The 24,382-nt window shown below is 38.0% G+C and overlaps 2 protein-coding genes and 1 long non-coding RNA gene across 16 annotated transcripts in view; 2 read left to right on the plus strand and 1 right to left on the minus strand.

Annotated features, from left to right (window-relative positions):
* Positions 1-4,971, minus strand: LOC307006813. Of its 2 annotated transcripts, XR_013799522.1 has the most exons (8): positions 4,279-4,971; positions 2,290-2,553; positions 2,134-2,193; positions 1,862-1,939; positions 1,680-1,757; positions 1,512-1,595; positions 1,044-1,203; positions 1-957 (listed from the first exon to the last, which is right to left on the minus strand). It is a non-coding gene; the product is annotated as an uncharacterized lncRNA (long non-coding RNA). The 2 variants fall into 2 exon arrangements; XR_013799523.1 differs by lacking the exons at positions 2,290-2,553; positions 4,279-4,971 and having other exon boundaries at positions 2,134-2,265.
* Positions 1-24,382, plus strand: part of nhej1 (nonhomologous end-joining factor 1) — a 217,776-nt gene that overhangs the window by 34,344 nt on the left and 159,050 nt on the right. The gene's annotated exons all lie outside the window — the stretch shown is intronic.
* Positions 4,768-24,382, plus strand: part of bin1b (bridging integrator 1b) — a 25,650-nt gene continuing 6,035 nt past the window's right edge. For 2 of the 13 annotated variants that reach the window (XM_079628175.1, XM_079628176.1), the window contains exons 1-14: positions 4,777-5,402; positions 16,024-16,104; positions 16,241-16,295; positions 17,598-17,692; positions 18,411-18,446; positions 18,652-18,747; positions 19,519-19,626; positions 19,813-19,905; positions 21,593-21,678; positions 22,508-22,583; positions 22,672-22,727; positions 22,859-22,891; positions 23,207-23,273; positions 24,340-24,382. The exon at positions 24,340-24,382 is cut by the window's right edge and continues 86 nt beyond it. In XM_079628175.1, coding sequence (XP_079484301.1) covers positions 5,322-5,402; positions 16,024-16,104; positions 16,241-16,295; positions 17,598-17,692; positions 18,411-18,446; positions 18,652-18,747; positions 19,519-19,626; positions 19,813-19,905; positions 21,593-21,678; positions 22,508-22,583; positions 22,672-22,727; positions 22,859-22,891; positions 23,207-23,273; positions 24,340-24,382 — 1,006 coding nt within the window. In that variant the 5' untranslated portion in view covers positions 4,777-5,321. Of the gene's footprint in view, positions 5,403-16,023; positions 16,105-16,240; positions 16,296-17,597; positions 17,693-18,410; positions 18,447-18,651; positions 18,748-19,518; positions 19,627-19,812; positions 19,906-21,592; positions 21,679-22,507; positions 22,584-22,671; positions 22,728-22,858; positions 22,892-23,206; positions 23,274-24,339 lie in introns of all 13 variants that reach the window. The other 11 variants (XM_079628180.1, XM_079628177.1, XM_079628181.1 and 8 more) reach the window with 9 other exon arrangements.

Genomic DNA, 24,382 nt, shown 5'->3' on the forward strand with positions numbered 1-24,382 from the left:
AAATTTCCATTTGACGTTTTAATTCCACATTTTAAAGTACAGTAATAGTCATTGAAACAAAATGTCAGCTCAATGAAATATAACAAAAAAGATACATATATACATAATGTACACACTAAAGAACATGCAAGTTTCCAATTATATATTGTTTAAAAACAGCCTTATAAGCAAATTATATCACTTAAAATATTTTTTTAATATTATCAAGAGGTCAGTTATGGGATGAAAAGAATTACCAGTAAACATTATAGCAAGTAATGAAGATATATGGTACCAAATAATGCGCAAGATACCAAATAAATTCAGGTATAACATCACATTTTCAAGCAATTCTTAACAATAGGATAAGTGGCAATAATTGAGTAAGGCTCTGGGGTAGAATAGACAATTATAATGGCATTGCTGATCTGGGGCACAAGATTTACACTGTGAATGTCTGGAGTAGTTCGATATGCGTGGCGTAGTGAGTTAACAATTGCAGGACAGTAAGTAATTATAATTGTTTCAAGTCTGACTACAGGTTCTGTGGTTTTTCCCAACCACCAATATAGGCAACACAAATTAGCATATCTTCAGTGATTCCTTGTGCGCCTGTATAAGAGTGCTTTTAATTCACAATTTAACACATATTACACAAACAATAAAATCACAAAAAAACATTAAGAAAAATACTACCAAGTATATCGACCAGACAAAAAAAAAAGTTTTTTTTATAAAAAAGTGGATTGGTCGAGTGTAGTCTGTTACAGACTGCAGGGTAGTGAGTGTTCCAGTTGTCAGTGATGCTGGGGTGTCAGTAGTCAGCCTAGGTTTAAGGGGTCGGCTGTGGGTCCCTCTCAGCTGTGCGGCGCCTTTTTCCACCTTCACGGTCAGATGCTCCTTTCAGGTAACGCATAACATTAACCTGGACCGCCTCATCAGTGGCATCCTGGGTTGCCGGGTTCTTCCGTATGGCCCCTGTAGAAAATACAGATCTGTCATTCCATTTGAATACACATCACATACACATCTATCTAAAAATATCTAAAGAATATCTAACTTACTTTGAACAATGGTCTTCAGGAACAGGTCTCTAAAACATGCTTTTTCCCCAACACCAGTCCAAGTTGTATCAACGGAAAGGCGATTAGAGAAGACACTCTGAAGCATTCTCCACACTGTTGACTTTAGGTCCTTCCCACATTTGATAGCCAAAAAACGTAGCTGAAAATCCAAAAAAAGTGCCCCAAATTACATTTCTCATACATAAATATAAAATGTGACAGGCTTTGAATTCAGACTGTAGAATAGGCAGTGTACAATCTTAATTTGACTTTAGATTAACCTACAGCATTATAAACAATAGCAGCACACTTACAAATCGTTCCTGATTCCCAGAATAAAAGAACATAGTAGTCAGTCCTGGTCCCTCAACTACAAAACTATGACATTTATATCTTGGTCTACTACATGTATAGGTGGCCCCAGTGGGAATTAATCTAACAAACACAGGTGTTGTTTGCAAGTCGTACCTGATTGCCCAGTGCGAGCAAACGTCTTCAACATTGTCCCAACTTGCTTCACCTGCTCTTGAAGCGAGTTGCTGTCATCTGAAGCTAGAAAAAGATAGGCAAATGGTAATTTGGAACCTACACTACACACAAATATGTAAACTTTAAGAAAGAGTGCCATGTTCTCACCTGCTCGTGCATTGCTTTCTCTCCGGGCTTGGTTCTCCTCCCTCAGGGCTTGGTTCTCAGTCTTGAATCTCTGGACATCTACATAACAAAAGAAAAGGGATTCTGCAGGGTTTAGTCAGTCAAATTTACGACTAACATAATTATATAATCACTATATTAAGAGATATAGGTCTAGAATATACCTTCATAGCTGAAAACTTGATTCTGTACACGTTATTTCAGGGGAGTCCAAGGGCCAATCACTGAGTGATGACTTTCTCCTATTGATAAATTGACATAATAATATGTTAGAAGTTATTGCATATATTTACTGTATTGTACAACACACCTAGACACCTTTCATCCAGGGCAGTCAAGTGCCCTAATGAAAAACAGATTATGCATAAAAGGATTCCTCATCTTAAATAGAAGCAATAGTTTAAGACAAAACAATGTCACAAATAACATCACTTACTTGTACTCAAACTGTTGGCTCTGAGAAGTGGAGACTGGACTACTGGTGAGAAACCTTGTTCTGAGAAATAGGAAACAAAAATGTGAAAATCAAACAAAGGGTATAGTTTAGTGGCATGATCACAAATTAAGCATCACAGCAATACATTGTACATACCAGCTCTGAAGTCTACAGATGGTTGAACGTTTTCCTGGTTTTCTAGAATGAATGAAGCTTCTGGAGCATCGGGCAGCACGGAAAACTCGTTACCATTACTCGTTATGATTTTTTCAAAGCTCAGAACAGCTGGTGCATCTGGAAGACTAGACTCCTCTTCATCAGACATTGTGACTAACCATGCATTTACCTTTAAAGCCAAAAAGATTGTCCAACAGTAGGTCTCTTGGGTGAAGATAACCGGTTATGCTCTGGTCAAGGTATCTGCAAGAAAATGTGAACAAAACCACATTGTTAATGTTAGGAATATACGTGGGAAAAAAAATGATCAGCCAAATGTGGAACAGTGAGTGTTAAACAGTGTGTAGTGATTTAAGTGAACACAGAATTGTCCTCAAACATAAAATGTACAGAAGTTCACAGAATTACAAATCACAATAGCGTTAAAAAAAACATTGTTACATTCAGATAAAGATGTTTTATGACTCAATAAACATGATTGTAACGATGTATGTGTGTTCTTCAAACTATGTTCAGGTATCATTATAATGAGATTATATTCATAATGTAAAGGCAATCGATATAATTTATCCTTGAGCATAATACTAGAAAATAATATATTTTCTCTCTAATTGTTTTATCCAAAGCCAAACCAGATCACAAAAGTTTATATAAAACACTCGACTTGCGTTATAAAGTAATTTTGCAAACACATGGTTTTAATCTCATAAATTTGTGTATAGTGGCTAGCTAGCATGCTAACGTTACCTAGCCTCAGGTGCACCTGTCACATATATTAGCTGTTATTTTTATGATTTTATTGTAAATAGGAATGTTTACTGAAATGTTTTGTTTTTAGTTTTCAGTGCTAGATACAGTTTCAACTGTGAAGTTGAAGAACTGTGAAAGAAATGAGGGATTATAACAGTGAATAGCCAGTCGTTGGTGATTATAGATAGCAATAAACCAGATTTGAGATGTGTAAATGTGTGCATTAAGAGACTGAATGGGTCAAACTGCCCCATTTAGTCTCAGTCTCTCAATGCAGACATTTGCACTTCTCCATTCTGGTTTATGGCTCATAGATATGCTATTCTTTTGTGTGCATTAGAGTGACTAACGACAGGCTATTCACATTGTTATAATCCATAATTTCTAAAGTTTTTCACGGTTGAAACTGTCTATGACTGAAAACTAAAAACAACATTTCAGTAAAAATTCCTATTTAGAATAAAATCGTAAAAATAACAGCTAATTTATGTGCAACTGAGGTCTAGGTTTTTTTATTCCATAATTCCTGTAAAAAAATAATACATAACTGTAACTATAAGTTTCTGTTTCTCAGAATAAAATAATGGTCAAATACTGAAACCTGCGTATTATATCTTTCTAATGATGTATATTTTTTCAAGATAGTTCAAATTTAATCTTATTATTTAAAGCTCACGCTCTGGCAAGGGTTAACAAAATAAGTATTATTTTAGGCCGAGGCTTTTTATACGGCCTACCGCTGAACGCGGCCTTTATCCAGGAGCAGTTCCAGATGGGGAAATCTCTGAAACCCTCCGGAGGGTCTGGTGGACCAGAGTACAACGACAGCTGTTTCTGTTCTAACGTTACAGAGCAAATACGTGCGTTGACTCTCTCGATTATAGCTAACGTTAATGCTAAAGCTCAATAAACATCTAAAAAAAATGGCCGCCAACGGCTTTCGAAACTTTCGCCAAATTACAACCAGCCAGCATATTTTATGAGTAAATTATTTGATTTTTATATTATATGTTTGTATTTAAAGTTAAGTACACATTTATTATCTGCAATTTTGGCGCCCATATTAGCCGCCGCCACTGTAACGTAACGTACCTAGCAACTTTGCGTAAACATGGCTAACGTTGACTTGTTCGGCAAGAACTGAGATGACTAACGTACAGATTTTAAATATATAAACTAAAAACAGTTGCGTTAAACACAAAGGAAACATGTACTTACCTAAATGATGGTAGTCGACGTCGATGACTTTGTTTTGCGATCGAGTAGAACTGTACTACTCGAGTAGAGTGATGAATTGACGCGAATGTGTTTGTTATAGCGCCACCGTCTTATAAGCCCCGCCCAAAATAATTCTGAACACACACACACACACACACAAAAAAAAAAAAACACTGCGCATTCATTCTATGTTTTATCAATGACATAATGTGTTTAGATTTTATTAATATTTTTTTGTAATAATCTCTACAGGGACTTTTACAATTTCTTAAACATTTGTACAGATCACAATTGCTAATTAATACTGATAAGGTAAAACAAAAATAAAACATTAAGATTGGAAAAAAATAAAGTTTTTTTTTTTACTTTAAACTTTTTAAACTTAAAGCATGAAGAACTTAAGAAGAAGAATTTAGCTTTTTCATTGAGTCTATTCATGTCAAAACTATTTTAAGAGTATTTTAAAGCGGCTTGCCGCCAGCCGGCCGCAGTCCATTAGACAGAGGCAACCGCCAGAGAAAATGAAGCAGTCGGACCGCCGGCGATTTGCCGGCGGCATCTCGCTAGAAATGCGAGTGACGTATTCGGCGGCAAACGTTGTATCCCCGCCAGCGGGACGCACCTATAGCCGACAGCTTAGGGCCGGAGGCAAATAGAAGCCGTGTGGATGTTTTTTGCTATCTGGGAAGAAGTGGAAACATAATCCAGCTCTCGCTCTCTCTCTCTTTCTCTCTCGTTTTCCAGTCGCTGTGACTAGAGGCAAATAACGGAACTAGTTAGACCGAAACAGTTTTAAGTTAATTTTTTTTTATACCGTAGTTCGGAAAAGGTTTAGTCTAATAATAATAACTCCGTGTCCACCTTTAAAACTCTCAACACTGTCTCTTTAAGAGGGTTTACCTACCGACCTCCTGTTGATCCGACAGTATTTCCCCCATACATTACTGTTCTTCTGTGTCTCCTGCCATCTGCGCTTTACTTTTTTCTTAACGGTTTATTTATTTATTTATTTGCTCACTTTGGAAACTTGAAGAAGCTCAAACATGGCAGAGGTTGGGAAAGGAGTCAACGCCGGGAAACTGGCCAGTAATGTACAGAAGAGGTTAACCCGAGCACAAGAGAAGGTATGCATGCTTACATTGATTTTTTTTGTAAATAAAACTATATTTTTACCATGCTGTTTGTACATTCAAATGCGATTTCTGAATAGGCGTTTGAAGATAACTAAAAGTTAAATGATATGAAACCGTGTTTATAGTAAGAAGAGACTTTAAAAAACAACAGCTGAAACTCATTGAAACGTCTCATACAATACTCGCCCCGGTGTTTGTCATGCTCACTTGCGTTGGAAATTATGGTTTTATTTCTCATTTTCAAAGCATCTTCTGTTGTTCTGTTCATAAAGTTACGAAACTCTGAATTCTGATGGTATTTCTTTATTTTAGATGGAGTGCATTAAACAGCCATTGAATCAATCAATAATATCACACAAATGTGTGTGTGTATATACGTTGTATACAATATGTTGTATATATACAAAATGTTCACCATTAATGCACATTCACAAGAATTAGAAAAAGTTCAATGAATCTTCATTGATCATTTGTCTCTAAAGTCTATGCATGGTGTGGGGTAAGTTGTCACGTTGGTAAGCTGCTGTTTATTGACCATGATTTGAGAAGAACATCTTTAAAAATATATATATATAATATTAAAATCCTTTAAAAAGCTTTCTCACCGTACAGTGTTTGTTTCTAAAATGTGTTGTAGGCTATTTCCACATTATGTAAACAGTACAATTATTACTCCATGAACTGTTATGAAAACATTTGGTCATAATCTACCTTCATTATATACTTGGCACTTGTCTGAATGTGTGTCAGTGTAGTAATTTATGGGGTTCATTTGTTTAAGGTTTGGATTTATCCAAAACCACTGCTGGAGAAAACAAGCATTTGTGTAGTTGGACCTTATAATTACTGAGCAGTTACGACAACTTCCTCATGCCCCAACTAGTCTGGCTATCTCCTGTTACATTTTGTATCACAGTAAAGCCCAGAATGTCCTCTTTTAGATACACCCAGGACTTAAAACAGTCACATGTATGGGCTCAGAGATATTAACAGCATATGTCTACTACAAAATGAATCTCTAGCTCTCAGGAACACATGAAGCAGGATGGAAATGGCGATGTTGTAGAGTTTAAGTCCCAGGGTATCAGGGGCGTATCAACACAAACCGACCCCCATCTGAGTGCAGGAGGTCCTACACAGGAAGTGTCATTTCCACACTAAATGCTCCAAATGACCACTGGCCTCCCAGAACGCACAGCTGGACACCAGAGCCTTGCACTGTGCAAAAGTGACACACTTTCGATCTGAGTGACTCTAGGATAAAGGACTAGAGTTATAGGAACTACTTGATAAAATTAGCCAGTCCCTAGGTGTACTTTCGGGGGCCGAGACATGCACGCTGGTTAAACGAATAATCTGTCGAATAAATGTATTAAGACTAATCTGCATTGGCACTAGGATCATAGCTTCACTTGGCAGGGTCTACTTAAGAAACATCGGAAATCAGTTAATTTTAGCCTTTAAAAATCTTTGTTTTCATCATAAATGGTAGACAAACAAGAGGCCTAGACGACTTGGACATAGGAGATTTCTTAGGAAGATAGTTTTGTCATTTCCTGTCCCTATAAACCAAGCAGACTCATTCCTTTGTAATCATATAGATGTGTAAAAAGTTAAGAGGTTATTTAGGATCATTGCATTTGTGTTTGTGTTCCTCTTCCTGTAGGGTCATTTCTCTTCGGTCCCACATACTCAACTCATTGGCCCAGTTGTTCAAATCCCAGCAGAAGGGTGGAGTTTAGGAACAAACATTTAGTATAACTTTAAAACTGGTAGAAAAATACAACATTTGTGTTATGTAATATACACATATACACACATTTTTTATTTTGCTCTTGATTAGTTTAACTGCTTTTAAGCTTTTCGGTAGCCTACAGTAAAGTAAAAAAAAGATTGGTGGCATAAAATAATCCCCAAACAGCTGTAAATATATATAAAAAATACATTTATATTTTATTTATATTAAAATATTTAGAATTGGTATAATTGGTATTCTGATCCAGATTAAACTGTTTGAACAACTAGGCCCTGGTGCTCAACATCAGCTGCTTTGTGGATAGATTTTCTGTAAAGAATGTATTTTTTCAAAAATACATTAAAAACATTAATATTGTGAAATATTATTACAAGTTCAAATAACTGTTTTCTATTTCAATACATTTTAAAATGTTACCTCAAACTCACATTAATTTATTCCTGTGATGTAAAGCTGAATTTTCAGCATAATTTCTCGTCACATGATGCTTCAGAAATCATTCTGATATGCTGATTTAATGCTAAGGAATATCATGAATATCAATGTTTTAATATCATCAATGTTTCAAAAAGCTGTGCTGCTGCTTAATATTTTTTGTAAATCATAATAGGTTTTTTCAGAAATATTTTTGTACTAGCAATCTCAAAGGAAATCCATTTATTTAAAATATAAATATTTTTTTTACATTATAAATGTCTTATTTGCCTAATACAAATATTAATTTATTTAAAAAAATATATAATCTTACAGACCTCAAACTTTTAAAAGGTAGGTGTAAATCTGAGCTCCAAACTAGACAAAAAAGCACCATAAAAAAGTCAATACAGCTCGAGTTTTGCGTGAGTGACCCCTTTAGTGTGTTTTTGGATTGATTGCTTTTGTGTGTAGACTTTGCAATGGGTCTAGATATTATTTGTGAGCACTCTGTAGTTGTTTAAGGCTGATTTATACTTCTGCGTCGGGTGTATGCCGAAGTGTACGTCGTAGGCTGCGCACGTAGGCGGCGCCGTCGTGAGCATTTATACTTCTGCGTTTATGTTTGCGTTGCTCTGCAGTTACACCGCCGAAACGCTAGTTGGCGGGGGCGGGTTTTAATGTTCCACTGTGTATAGATTCCTCATGGCTGTTTTGATTTGGCTACTACAAGCAATGGCGACTGAAAGAGAGCGGATCATGTTGGAGCTGGAGCTTATCGAGTTGGAAAAACAGTCAATTTTAGTGAATTTACTGTCTGAATTTAAAAATGGCGGGCGGTGCAGAAGAACACGCCGGAAATGCGTAGGAGGAAACGCAATGCTACCAAGCCGACCAATCACAGATCTTGCGGTCCGCGTCGTCGCGACGTGTAGTTACATTTTTGAGGAGGTGCGCGTCAGGGTACGGCGAAGGGTTTGGCGTATGGTACACGTCTATGCGTATGCTACGCCGAACCTACTGCGCGCACCCGACGCAGAAGTATAAATTGGCCTTTAGCCTGCCTGAAGTCCTCAGCCATCTTGGCTACCTCTTTAGAGTGTGAAAAGCTGAAACCTCTCTAAAAGTATCTGTATGTGTGTTTTTGTGTGTGTGTTCACTCCTTCTAAGCGATCCGCTGTCCATCAGCGTGATTAAGGTCTCAGTCTCCTCTTCCCCTCTGAAACTCAGTCAGGTAGAGGAGAGTTAACCATGATCCTCTAGTGGCAAATGGCCCACATCTCAGCAGTCTCCCCTGTCTTCTCTCACTCTTCGCTTCTTCCTCATCCACCTGTCTGTCATTAGATGAGGTCTGTCACTATTTTGGAACACCAAGGCAAGTTGTTCTTGAGTCACCCATTCTTGCAGAAACATTCCAAAAGTGTCCGTTTAGTATGGAGACTCCCCATCTCAATATGTCATAATGACCGTGGAGGGATGGGTGCAGAGTTACAACAACCTCCTTTTCTCAGATTAGAATCCCAAAGGAAGTGTCCTCAGCCTTCCCCTGACCTCTGCTCTGATTGGACAGGCGACGCGCCAATCAAAAGCCCCACTGATGTTCAAACATGAGCCACACCCCTCTTCCGCACTCCGCCCACACACCTGTCCGTCCTCATAGAGCTAGTGAGCAGTGTGTGGATTGGGCTATGAATAGCAGACAGGCTGTAGCTGTGAGCTAATCCCCAGAAACCCCTTGTGCGACAAACCGTGGTGTGTGTGAATGCCAACGGCTGCGGGTATTTTGGGGGCTGTAACTGAACACCAGCACACATTGACCAGAAGTAAAGACCAGTGTCCTTTATAAAACACGGATGAAGTGACATTTGGCTTATACTTGGGAGAATGCAGTCATAAATTCACACACACGCACAGGTTACTGGTAAATCTCTCTTATTCTAAGCCTCTTTTAACCTGTTAGTTAAAGCTCCACAGACAGACTAATTAAGCCTATCCACTTGCCACTCCCATGAGACCGCAGAAGAGTGTTTACCTTGGACAGTTTTGTCCAAAAATGTAGTTTAATCTGACAAAAACTTTGGGGACATATTTTTTTGAATCCTAAATAATATCTAAAAGGTCTTCTATTATGCGTAGGATTATGGTTAGTCTAGAGTAATTTTACCATAGTAAAATTGTAAAACTAGAGTAGTAAAAAACAATAGAGTCTATTATAGTTATGAAGCTATCTAGTTGTAAAGCAAGGAAAAGAGAGAATGAATATGCGCCTGCATGAGGTCAAATCAAGTGGGTGTATAAAATGGGTCGCTGACTTCATCAATTCGTATAAACTTGTCTCTCACTTGCACAAATGTTTCACTTGCTCGAATGTTTCTCTCGCACACACTGAGGAATCTCTCAGCTGCTGGACAAATGGCCAGCGCTAGTCCGGTCAGAATGGTATCAGGAAAAATTTTCAAATGAAAACTCTGTCATCATTTACTCATGTCATACGAGGCTCATATGGCTTTCCTTTGTCTGTGAAATACAAAAGGAGACAATGTGAAAAATGTTCCTTCTAGTTGGGGGCCTTAAGCACATTTTCACGCAAATTCATCTAAAAGTGGCAAATTTGGCACAGATGTAGCTCAGGTCATACTGAAATGATTTAGCTAGGGCGCCGAAGCCAGCGACCCTCGGGGCCAAGATGGCGGCCAAATCCAATATGGCCGCTGCCCGAAAAGGGTTCCGGCTATAACTTTTGAACCACATGAGTTACAAATACAAACTTGATATCTTTTTCAGCTTAATTGATCATGGGAAACATATAGGAATGTTAATATTTATGACCCGGTGCATCTGGACCGCTCATTCCTCCAATTCCAATATGGCCGCTGTCCAAAAAAGCAGTTTTGACTGTAGTATGGGGCCTTACACCCCATTGTTCGCGCAAATTCATCTACAAGCACCAAATTTGGCACAGATGTAGCTAAGGGCATACTGAAATTATTTAGCCAGGGCGCCCGAGCCAATGGTCCCTGAGACCAAGATGGCGGCCAAATCCAATATGGCCGCCGCCTGAAAGGGATTCAGCTATAGCTTTTGAGCCAGATGAGATACAAATACAAACTTGATGTCTATTTTACCTTTTTTAAACCATTGGAAACCAATAGGAATACTTACATTTATGATTGGGTATATCAGACCCCCCAAATTCCCTAAATTCAATATGGCCGCTGTCCAAAAAAGGGTTTTGGCTACAATTTTTAAACTAAATACGCTACAAATGAGGATGTGGTGTCTATTTTATATTTATTGTCTGATATACCCAATCATAAATGTAAGTATTCCTATGGGTTTCAAATGGTCAAAAAAGTTAAAATAGACATCAAGTTTGTATCTCATCTGGCTCGAAAGCTATAGCTGAAAGCTGAATCCCTTTCAGGCGGCGGCCATATTGGGCGCCCTGGATAAATAATTTCAGTATGCCCTCAGCTACATCTGTGCCAAATTTGGTGCTTGTAGATGAATTTGCGCGAACAATGGGGTGTAATTCCCCATACTACAGTCAAAACTTCTTTTTTGGACAGCGACCATATTGGAATTGGAGGAATAAGGGGTCCTGATGTCATAAATATTAACATTCCTTTATGTTTACCATGATCAATTAAGCTGAAAAAGATATCAAGTTTGTATTTGTGACTCATGTGGTTCAAAAGTTATAGCCGGAACCCTTTTCGGGCAGTTGGATTTGATTCAGACTATGATCAAAGAATGTGGATGTTGATGTTTTTGAGGAATTTGGTTATTGAAAATATAGCCTAACATTTCAACTGTCAGCAATATGATCTGATCTTCCCATCATTACTGCATTCGGATGAAGTATTGAAAGACAACTAGTGTAAAGAGAACTTATTTTATATATAATCTTCTGTGTAGCATCAATTATAACATCAATAAAAATATTAAGCGGCATTACTGTTTTCAACACTGATAATAAGAAATGATATAAGTATAACAATATGAAAATGCTTCTTAAAGGGGGGGTACAATGGTGTTTCATGTATTCAGAGTTGTTTACAGTGTTAAAGAGATGGATTCTCATGCTAATAATGGCCAAAGTTTGAAAAGTTATTTTGAACGAATAACAGAGAATTTCTGTGCTGAAAATCATACTTCCGGATTGCAACACGTTTCGGCTGGTTTTTTTCTATCGTAGATCTAATGACGTAGACCAGAGTGGAACTCCTTATATGAGCATTGCTCTCGGAAAAGCGCGTTCACGCACACGTCGACCAGAGGAGAGAAAGACCGCGCTCATCGACGCGCTACTTCCGGAAATCATCATCAGCAGCGCTAAATAGGAATGGTTGATGTCAAGAATGTCTCCAAAAAAGTGTGTTTTGGGATGTTAAGGAAAGTTTACCTTGTTCAGCTTCCCAAAGAACCCAGTGTTACTGGAACAGTGGATGCAGTTTGTATGTTGTGGATGCTCCCGCTTGACTCTATAGCTCCGCCCACGACCAGAATCAAGGACCTCGGCTTTTTCCGGATAGAATCGGAAAGCTGTATTTTTATTTTATAAATATGATGAAACTAAAGACTTTTTGGAGATATGAAGGACGCACTATTACTCTATAGGTACTCAAGATTAACATGAGATTGACTGAAACTAAGTATTTTACCCCCCCTTTAAACCCCAAATCAGCATATTAGAATGGATCATGTGACACAAGCTATGTTTCCGTCCAAAGTTGCGAATTTAAAGGTAGGGTAGGCAATTTCGAAGAGGCTAGCGATAGCAAGCTAGCTTTGAAAGCACAAGATCCCACCCTCCCTTCAGAGCTTCTCCAAAGCCACGCCTCCTTCAAAACACATGAATGCGCAATACTAGAGCAGAGTCTGAAAAGCGTAACAAAACTAGGGACGGTGTTAAACTACCTCATGTTTAAAAGGACATTACATTACAATAATAATAAACATAAACAACTTACAGAGCTCTAACTTGTACCTTCTGACTGCTGCAGATTCATTTTGGTGTTGATGGTGTTAGTAGGACCTATCCATAGACCTATCATACACCCGGCGCAATACGGCGCCAGGCAAGTGTGTTTTGCTCATTTTAGCTCGACACAGTTTTTATATTTACATCCTGCGCCACGTTGTTTAAATAGCAAATGCATTTGCGCCTGTTTGTGCACCCATGGGGCGTGCTGGTCTGAAAATGAGGTGTGTTCCGGCGCATAGCGAATAGTGAATCCGCCATGGCGCGAGCGCAACTGGCTTTTAAAGGGAATGGGAGATGAGACTTTATTCACACCCATTACTCATTAAGAGAATAGGGACAACCGTTTTAGACCATGCGCCGGGCGGCCGACCATTTTCCCATCGTTAAACTAGCAAAATTGGATTCGGAAACGCCCTAATTGCGCTTGTGCCGTGCGCTTAAGACCATGCGCTTAGATTGTTAAAATAGGGCCCATAGATATTGAAATGCATAAATCCGAGTCTGAGGACATGAACAGCTACAGGTAGAACATCGCTGTTTGCCATCTTGTAATTGTGGTTACAACCAGGCATGAACGCAGCATAAGCTCGTTGTTTTGGTTCAGGAGGAACTGTAAAAGGTAAATTACTTGCGCCTTTGAGCGCGCAGATGAAATGCAATAAACACCGTCACGTTATCTTGCTTTCGGAGGAGGATGCCTGCTGTCTGGGAATGTAGTCTTGTAAGACAGTTTTGGAAGGTAATTTACCGAACCACTTTCACAACAGACTTTTCTCAGGCATTTCAGAACAACCAAAACAGCATTTCAGATGCTTGGCGCCTGCAGTCATATGCCGTTTTTATTTTTTACAGAATTGTTTAATTATTTATGAATCTGTGTACAGCCCTCATGACATATTGAGAAACAAAAGAGTTTGAGAATAAATAAAGGTGTGCGTTTGTGTTGTGAAGTCAAATGTGTGCATGTGCGTGCTTGGGTGGGGGATGAATGAAAAGAAATCTGATTGGCTTGTTTAGTCCACACACGAAAAATGATATTACAGAGTTAATAGTGCTGCGTTCCCTGAGATAAAATCCTGCAGGAGCCCCTGTGCAACAAGATCGGTCTGCTGGTTAGTCCAGTTATGCCGTGATTGCCGTCCCATCAGCACACACATGACTTTTCTGAAGCGCATCAAGGAATTTATTCAGTAAATGTGTAGTTTATTTATTTTTCTTATCAGATAAAAAATGTATCCGACTCAATTGAGCGCATGCACATCTTGACATTTCCTTCCAGCATTTTTTTCCGATACCCCAAAATGCGCATAAAAATAGGTGGATGGAAACATAGCTAATGAAGACTAGAAAATTCAGCTTTGCTATCACATTTAAATAATATTTCACAATATTACAGTTTTACTACATTTTTGATCAAGTAAATGCAACCTTGGTGAACACAAGAGACTTTCAAAACATTAAAAAATCGTAAAGACTAAACGTTTGAACAGTAGTGTATTCACTTTAGGCCTAAAAACAAATAGAGACAGACCAAATAACGAAATTGACTGCTAACCGTGCCGGCCAGGCTGATCAATGGTTATCACTCTATTTTCAGATCATTTAAAGCAAATTGTGAGTCAGTAGAAATAAATATTCTTCTAAATTCTGTATTATTTTATCATAACTGTCATCAGCCACCTGCTCTCGTTGAACCACTCAGCCTGGGTGTCCAGTCATATCCAGTGTTCCTGGAAGACCTCTGAGTCAGAGAGAATGCCTTCATCCCAGATCTCCTCTTCTGCACAGGGAGCACAGGTCATCATGACACAGATCCAGGACACTGTATTTTAAGATGTCGGGGGCTCGAGGGAGGGGGTCCTGCTGCAATGCATTCAGGATCAGCTTTCAAACACTCCCTGCACAGTAATACACATTCATACATTCTTCAAGAAGAGCACAGCTGACACGGCCTTTATTAATATAGATTAGAGGTTACTGTGATTTCCCCTCTGGCTTTATTGAATTCCTTTTATATTCAAGATTTTGTATTTTCCTTTTTTAGTTGTTGCTGAAGTTGTGTTTAGCCAAGTTCTTTTCTATAAAATATGTTTCATAACATTCTGTTTTCTTAAGCAGGTTTATTTAAATGAGGAATATTATGACGTGTACGTTCCCGGAAGACAACTCAAGGCGTTTTAGGGAGTTGAGAAACAGTGTGCGCCGATAAAGGGAACAACTCCCTTTGGGGTGACTTTGTGTTTTGTAACTTTGCAGACCTTTTTCATGATCAAACAGCAACATTACACACTAAACATATAGGACCTCTTTACCATTATTGGAGGAAATGTGAGACCATTCACGGATGTAAATTTCGTCCTTTCATCTTGAATCCCTTTGGCATTATGAATAGACTTCACAGGATGTGTTATTCTGCTGCCCATGTCAGGCTGACGGAGACCAATCTTTATGGGTCACAAATGGCATGGCATGTTTAATATGCTGCTTGGAGGTGATATGGGGAAGCAGAAGGAAAAGGAAATGACCTCTGAATAAATAGAACAGGATACAAGCACTACCTCATGCATGTTGGACAGGAAGTAGGGCAATTTGGACTAAAGGAAATGTGCATTATTACGTCTTCTAGGAAATAGTTACGTCTGAAATAATGGAAACATTGTATGGAATAAAAGAAGATTTTGCTTTGAACTTCTGGTGTGTGTGTGTGTGTGTGTGTGTGTGTGTGTGTGTGTGTGTGTGTGTGTGTGTGTGTGTGTGTGTGTGTGTGTGTGTGTGTGTGTGTGTGTGTGTGTGTGTGTGTGTGTGTGTGTGTGTGTGTGTGGGGGGGGATGGCAGGGAAGTTTAGTACATGACACACTCATGGGCACACATGGTTGGACGCCTCCTTGGTTAAGTTTCATTTTTTATGAACAGTTCCTGTCAGCATTCTTGATGGGGAAGAGGAACATGGAACTGATTCTGAAAGTACCATTTGTGTAGAATGTGTGGTGGCAGGGATCTGAGACCCTACTTTTACTTTTTAAGATGCACATATGCATCTACACCCGAAAGACTGCTTGTAAAAATAAACATGCATTAAAAAAATGCATGTTCATTAGCCTGACAGAAATTTGGAACAGATTTCTTTTTGCTTTGTCATGTAATGTTGCCTGTTTAAGACATTTTTTAGTGCTTTCACTTAGAAAGAAACTTCTTGTTATGTTGGCAGTTTTTTTACGGATGTTTTAGGTTTGGATATTTTTCACATTTTCCAAAATATCTTCTTTTGGGTTCCACACAAGAAAGAAAATCATACTGGTTTGGAACCATATTAGGGTGAATATATAATGAAGGAAATGACACATTGATGTACAGTCACATGCACACATGTACAGTAATGCAGAAGTTGTGTAGCGTTATTTGTTAGTATGTTAGCATGTGAATGATGTCGGCTGTTTTGTGTTGTTCTCTGGTAGGTGATGCAAAAGTTTGGTAAGGTGGATGAAACGAAAGACACGGCCTTTGAGGAGGGAGTGGTCAACTTTAACAAGCAGCTGGTAAGAGCCTTAACCCTTCACCCTCTTTGACCCCCTTGCTTAATATACTGCTTCCATTGACATTTGACCTCTGACCCTTCTCGTAGTTCTTAAATATCTAGTGATGATTTCATCTCTCTCTGATCTCTATCCACAGGTCGATGGCACCAAACTGCAGAAAGACTTGAAAGCGTATTTGGTGGCAGTCAAAAGTAAGACTTTCATTGTGTGTCTTTGTATATATTTAATGAAAGTGAACAAGAATAGTTTTAAAGGGATATTCACCCAAATAAATGATAATTTACTCATAAATTGAATGATAATTGTTTTACCAAACAGGCTTGACTTTCTTTCTTCTGTGGAACATAAAAGAAGATATTTTGAGACTGTTGGTAACCCAAAAAGTTTTGGTGACCATTGACTTCCATTGTATGAGCAAAAATATACTGTGACCGATCAAAATATCTTCTTTTATGTTCCACAAAAGAAAGAAAGACATACAGTTTTGGAACAACATATGGGTTAGTAAATGATGACAGATTTATAATTTGTTTAGGTGAACTATGCCTAATAGTTGCTATCACAAACATCTGGGTTTATTGGTCGTTTGATTACACTTATGAAACATATGACATGATTTAGAGAAAACTCAATGCTAATTTTAAAGAAAAACTAGTCACAATCAAGTGCAAAACCATAAAGAAACATCTTTTCAGGTTGTCATATGGCAAAATTAGAACTAAATGTGCAATTGCTCAATCATGCTTCTTTGTATTTACATGCAGCCTTCTTTCAGATAAAATACATGAGATTCTCTTTTAAAGCTAAACAGATCATTGTGCCTGAACAAACTCAGCCCTGCATGTATAGCTGTACCTGCCTCCATATGTAACAGAGATAAGGGCATCACAAATTCTTTCTGGGTTATTAACATGTGGAAAGTATTTTCAGGTGTGGCCATATTTGTTTCTTCATTTACTCAACCTCATGTTGTTTTAACCTGTATGATTTTGTCGAATGCAAAAGAAGATATTTTGAAAATGTCTGTGAACTTTAAATTTTTTGGAAATGTAATAGACCCCAACCATCTTCTTTTGTCAAAAGAACAGTAATGCACACATGTTTGGAACAACGTGAGGGTGAATAAATGATGACAATATTTTTTTTTTTTAGGTGAAATGCCCTGTCCCTTTAAATCTCGATTTTGAATATGGCTCCTTAAGACATGTTGTTGTCATACTTTTGCTTTAAGCACCGGTGAATAGTGGTACATTAAATAAATGTGAAGTTAGCAGACAGCCTTCTTCTTTGTACAGCAGACTATAACGGCGCTGTCCTAATGCACATCACAGTCCCCTCAACTTCCTGCCATGTGACCACAAAAGCTCTCACTTCTCTGAAAGACACAAAGAGAAAGAGACTGCATGTGTGTTGGGTTGAGTGATTGAGCATTCATCCTCTGTGTGAATGTGCCAATGTCCGTCTCTTAGCTGACCCACTGCTTGTTTCCGCAGCCATGCACGAGTGTTCAAAGCGTCTGCATGACTGTCTGGCAGAAATGTACGACCCCGAGTGGTTTGGCAAAGAGGAGGTGGACTCCATCGCAGAGGTGTGTAAGCATGTCACTGGCAGAGCCTAACACTCTTTCTGGATTGTGTGACATTAGTGTTTTCGATGTGAAAAATCCCATAGGAGAGACAAAGCCACAAAGGACATCTCTTTAATATGTCAGTTGTTTCTCTTTAAGACTCCTGGTTCGCACATGTGCCTCCTGAAATCAAATGTCTTTTGTAGAGTTTCAGAAGAATGTCACGAACCCAATACTGTACCAAACCAGAGAAAAATGTTATAGAAAATTAGACTATAGATTAAATTTAATGAACAACGTTGGATGTTTCTCAACAATGTCTCATACTTTCAGTACATTTTTGGTAAGAAATTAATACTTTTATTCAGAAATTAACACTTTTAAATATAATGTGTTACAAAAGATTTGGTGAGCATGAGAGATTTCTTTAAAAAAATCTTACCAAAGCCAAACTTTTGAACAGTAGTGTATATTTCAGTTAAGACCAAATTCCTTGATCTATGCCCTTCACATACTCTTAACAATTATCTCATTTGTGTGTATTTTTATTTATATATATTATAATAATTAAATGAAACATAGTTTATACAGTCATTTTGGAGCCACATCTTAGGACTGTATGCAATTGAAGAATGTGTCCACACTGGTGTTTCAAGACTCATTATTCTGCGATTTCTTTCTGTTTTCTACAATTTTTTTAATTAATTCCTTCCACTCACCCATCTCTCCATGAGTAAAGGAGATGATAGAGAAAGAAATGGATAATAATTTAGAGGTAAATATGACCGATGACATCTTTAGTGTCCAGACCGTAGGTCTAGTTTAGAGCTGGTGCTGGTGATGCTAAAGTAGTGCTACTGTAGTGCACTTTATATTAGAATAGATCTGTTCATATACATTTAGACTTGAGTCATCTGTGGTTTGAAAGCGTGAGAATATGTGCCTTGGTGTGTGTGTGTCTGATCACATTTATTTTACAGGACACTGACCTCCTGTGGCAAGATTTTCACCAAAATCTTACTGACAATGCCCTCATTTCCATGGATGCATACTTGGCTCAATTTCCAGACATAAAGGTTTGTTTTTTTTGCTTTAAAGTGATCGTTCACACAAAAATCTGTGATCAATTCTGTCATCATTTACTCACACCCTCAAGTTGTTCCAAACCTGAATACATTTCTTTCTTCTGCTGAATACAAAGATATTTTTTGAAGAATATGGGTAACCAAACAGTTGATTTACTTCCGTAGTATAGAGAGAAAAAAATACTATGGAAGTCAATGGGGCCCATCAAATGTTTGGTTATCCGTATTCTTCAAAATATCTTCTTATGTGTTCAGCAGAAGAAAGAAATTCATACAGGATTGGAATAACTTGAGGGTGTGAGTAAATAATGACAGAATTAAATTTTTTGGGTGAACTGTCCCTTTAATAAGTGGTGCATGTAAGCATCACTTTCACTATTTCTTATACTTAGCTTTATGGATTTGAACCCCTAACCATAAGTATTAAAATTTGGTGTGAAACTGTTGTTTGTGCTACAGGAATTGTTAAGAATCACTATTGCTTTTCTAAGTGATCTGACTTATGATTGCCTGGCTAAAATCTCATAGACTTACAATGAAGTAGGGACCCATCCATATATAGACACCAAAATAATCAAGACTTGCAGGCGCACCACATAGAAACCACCCAGGACACCCTAGCAAACACTTAGCAACACTTTAGCAACCTTATAGCAACGGCCTGGCAACCAATCACCACATCTTTAGCATGCTCCTCTCATTTATTGTAGTTACCACTGTGTTAAATGGTCTTTTGTTGTGACTCTCTGGCTCCCTCTGCAGGCTCGCATTGCCAAGCGTGACAGGAAGCTGGTAGACTTTGACAGTGCCAGACATCATTTCGCTTCTATACAGAAAGGCAAGAAAAAGGATGAGGCCAAAATTGCCAAGGTATCAGATACTCGTTCTAGCTTGTTAATGTGTGCTAATACTCTGCTGTCTGGCTTTTTGTTCACAAACCTTGTTAACTAACCAACTTAATGCTGTAACTAACTCTGAGTAATTCGTGTTGCAGTCAGTTTATATGCTTGAGTATTTGCACAAGCTTGTGTCTCCTCTCTTTGCTTGCATGTCTAGCCTCTGACTCTGGTGGAGAAGGCTGCTCCCGGCTGGGCTCAGGGAATAATCACAGCACACCAATTCGCTCAAACTAACCTCTCAAGAAACCAGGTGACTCCTCTGTCACTCCGGAGCCTGTAAACCCTCCCTTAACCTGCCTAACTCCACTCACCTCCTCACAGTCCACACCCACTCACAGCACGGCATCTTTATGTAGCATCTGTGTATTTACTGCAGTGTTAGGTATGACTTAAAAATACTATTTTTTTTTTCAAAGAATACTGTTCAAAAGATTGAGGTCGGTACGATTTTTTAAATGTTTTCTAAAGAAGTCTCTTAAAGGACAAGTTCGGTATTTTACACTTAAAGCCCTGTTTACAGATCGTATCTGATGAAATAGAACGGTTAAGATTAAAATTTGGACACATGCTCCTGTCCCGAGAATTTTAGTTTTATTTAGCGTTTGTGGACCTATTTTGCCAAACGCGTCACACCCAGATTCTTCCGTTGAGAGCTTGAATAATAGACACCAGTTGGTGGCGATAATGCACCTTTGCCGATTGCAAGCAAACCGCTGGCATTTCATTTAATACACAGAAGAAGCAGAAGAAGAAGCGGCGGAGGAATATCGTACCTCACACAGCACATTCAATACAATCAATGGAGTTGGACAAACACTACGATAAAACCTGTTGGAAAGCATCTTTTTCAGCGTTTTTTTTTGGGACCGTATCAGTGAACACCCCTGACCACTCGGTGAGTTTCACGTCTTTGTAAACGAAAGTTTAATGTGTTTTAGGAAGGAATCTGCCAGTGCACATAGACAACCATTGTGGGGGTGGGGGGGGGAAAGCTAAATAAAACTAAAATTCTCGGGACAGGAGCATGTGTCCAAATTTTAATCTTAACCGTTATATTTCATCAGATACGATCTGTAATCAGGGCTTTAAGTGTAAAATACCGAACTTGTCCTTTAATGTCCCCAAGGCTAAATTTATTTGATCAAAAGTATAGTAAAAACACTACTTTTGTGAACTATTATTAAAGTGCCCCTCTTATGCTATTTTATAGGAACACTTTTTTTTTTGTAAATAGGCTCATTTTCCAACTCCCCTAGAGTTAAACTGGTGAGTTTTACCGTTTTTGAATCCATTCAGCCGATCTCCGGGTCTGGCGGTAACACTTTTAGCATAGCTTAGCATAGATCATTGAATCTGATTAGACCGTTAGCATCTCTCTCAAAAAAATGACCAAAGAGTTTTGATATTTTTCCTATTTAAAACTTGACTCTTCTGTACCGGTAGTTACATCGTGTACTAAGGCCGACAGAAAATGAAAAGTTGTGATTTTCTTGGCCAATATGACTAGAAACTATACTCTAATTCCTGCGTAATAATCAAGGAACTGCTGCAGTACCAGCAGGCACAACGTTTTTTTTTATATATATATATTTTTTGGTGCAGTTTTTTTCCTTTTTGGAGCTTGATAGACCCTGGTAACTGTAAATTAAGTACAGCAAATGTTTTCATTGTATGAAGAAATTCTATAAAACATTCTTCAAAGTTTTTCTTTTTGTGTTAAACAAAATAAATAAATACAGTTCGTAATTATATGATGGTGAGTAAATGTTTTATGTTTGTTTTAAATGCAGATTTCAGTCAAAGGGATCAGATCACAAGATCTATTGTTCCACAGTCCATTCATTCAGTGATGAATGCACAATTCTTTTTATACACATTTTCATAAATGATAGTGTCTTTAGCCTAATAAATGTGTGTGTGTTTGTGTGTGTGTTTAGGCTGAGGAAGAGTTGGGGAGAGCTCAGAAGGTATTTGAGGAGATTAATTATGATCTCCAAGAGGAACTTCCCACCCTGTGGAACAGGTAATAACCAGCTATTCATCCTGCCATCTCTCTCTTATTCCTTCTTAAATTAACAGTTCACCTAAAAACGAACAACCACCATGTCGTTCCAAACCGGTGTGCTGTTGTTGTTTTTTTCTGTGAAACACAAAAAGGTTATTTTTTAGGATCTTCACATGAAGTCTCTTGTGCTCACCAAGGGCAGGCTGCATTTAAAACATACAGTAAAAACAGTAATATCATGAAATATTATTACCAATTAAAGTAACTGTTTTCTATTATGAAAACGTACATTAAAATGTAATGTACTCCTGTGATGACAGCTGGATTTTCAGCATCATTACTCTCCAGTCTTTAGTGTCACATGATAGTGTCACTATGCTCAGTTATGAATTTTTTTATTTTATTATTATCAATGTTGAGAACAGTTGTTCTGCTTCATGTTTTGTGGAAACAGTGATGCCGTTATTGTTTCAGTATTTTTTGATAAAAAAAGAAAGTTTAAAAGAACAGCATTTATTTGAAGTAGAAACCTTTTGTAACATTGTAAATGTCTTTACTGTTACTTTGGATAAAGTTAAAAGCATGCAAGTCCTATTTTGTATAATACTTTTATGTTGTTATTTGTCTTTTTTGAGCTTGAGAGGTCATAATGAACTGTCATTATATGGAGAAAAAAAAAACTGCAATTATCCTTTTCTGTTCCATAGATTTTTTTTTTTAGCATGATTGGAATAACATGATGGCAATAATTAACAGAATATAATTATTTGTTGAAGTTTTTTCTTTTAAATGAACTGATGTTGACTCCTCTGTCTCTTTGTCTCTCTCTCTCTCTCTCTCTCTGCAGTCGTGTTGGCGTCTACGTTAACACATACCAGAGTGTAGCCGGCCTGGAGGAAAAATTTCACAGGGAGATGGGCAAAGTGAGCCAATAATAAGAGACTTATTAACAAGAGATAAATTAATTATTGTTGTTAGTTACCAGGGTATGTCGCACTCTCTCGCACACAGCTGAACCAGAATCTAAGTGATGTTATGACCAAACTGGATGAGCAGCGTCTAGCCAAGTGAGTGCTTATATCTTGCGATATTTCCTGTCTGTATAGACACTTCTGGTTTCCTGTAGTTTAGCACACAGATGTGTGAGTCTTTGTTATCCCTGTAAATTAAACCAACCCTTCCCCCAATCAACCCACAGAAAAGGTGTCAAGACAGCAAGCATTGGGAAGAGGTAATAGCTCTCATGTTTTGTGTGTGTTTGTATATGAAATCTTTAATGCATTAAAGGCATACTAACACTTGGTTGCTCTGGAAACTTCCTGCAAATGTTTTGAGTGTGCATGGGACCATGTGTAGATGCTGACACAAAAAAATAACTGCATGACTGGAATGTCTTTGAAATGCAGTAACTGTGCATGGTAGTGATTTAAACCAATCTGTCTGCTGTATTAACACTGATCTGTGCTGCCCTCTAGTGATATATATCAGTCATTACACGATCGGCAGGCTAAATGTAGTATTTATTTACCAATGTGTGTTTCTGAAGCAGTGATGAAGCAGCCAACCACAGTCCCTCAGATTCTGGGTCAGACGCCCCTAAATCACCACAAAAGGTACTGTGTATGTGAGAATGCTTATGTTTTTATTTTCTGTCTATTATGTGACATTGCCTATGCTATGGAGTGTGTCTTACAGTATGCATCAAACTAAAGATGCAAAAAAAAAAAAAAAAAAAATCCAGACCAAGAGAAAGCCAAGAGAAAGCAAGAGAAAGCCAACACACTGAAATATAATTTAGGGCCCGAGCACCGATGGTGAGAGGACCATATTGGAATTTCTCCGTTTATTAAACTTATTCTTCTTCTGAATAAACATGTCTAGGTCCTCCTAGGGCTTCCAAGCTAGAACCACCAAACATGGGTCAGCAAACGTGCTAATTTATGCTTGCAACATGCTAATGCATGCTATCAACATGTTAAAACTTGCTAGCAATGTGTTAATTCATGTTAGAAACATGCTAACAACGTGTTAAATCAGGCTAGCTACAGTTACATGTTAAAACATGCTAGAAATGTGGTTATTCATGTTAGAAACATGTTAGCAACGTGCTAAATCATGCTAGCAACATGTTAATACCATCCTGAGAAGTGAAGCCAAAGCATTTCGATCGCCTCCTGGTGGATGGCTGCAGTATAGGTCATAAACCCCGCCCTCTCCATATAATATAATGGAAATGAAACATAAAAAAATAAATAAAAAAAAACATTTTTCCCAAAAAATAGTTTCTGTCATTTTATGTAGTTCTGATTGAGCAGACCTATGTTCGAGTGTTTAGTTTGGTTTTAGTTATTTGATATAAAAATGGGATTTATATCATGATTGACAGCTAAATCATTCTAGCAACATGTTACAAAATGCTAACAATGTGTTAAATCATGCTAAAACTTGTTAGCAAAAAACTATTTATAGCAATAAAAGGCTTAGTTATTACTATAGGCACTGCCTTGCAGAAGAAGTCGGTGGTGTGTTTTCATGTAGATGTAAACATGCCTGTGTGTGAGAGCAAACTAAAAGCATATTACACAGAAAAGGTCTAATCATGAACAGTGCTGATTTGGTGTTTTAACTTAACCGCAGTGTGTTTTCCTCATAATCTGCATGTGTGTGTTGGTGTGGCAGTCCAGAGAGGGACCGCCGGTCTCACGGCCCCCGAGGCCTGCGT

Source organism: Phoxinus phoxinus, assembly GCF_949152265.1.
Source record: "Phoxinus phoxinus genome assembly, chromosome: 11".
NCBI classification, from domain to species: Eukaryota; Metazoa; Chordata; class Actinopteri; order Cypriniformes; family Leuciscidae; genus Phoxinus; species Phoxinus phoxinus.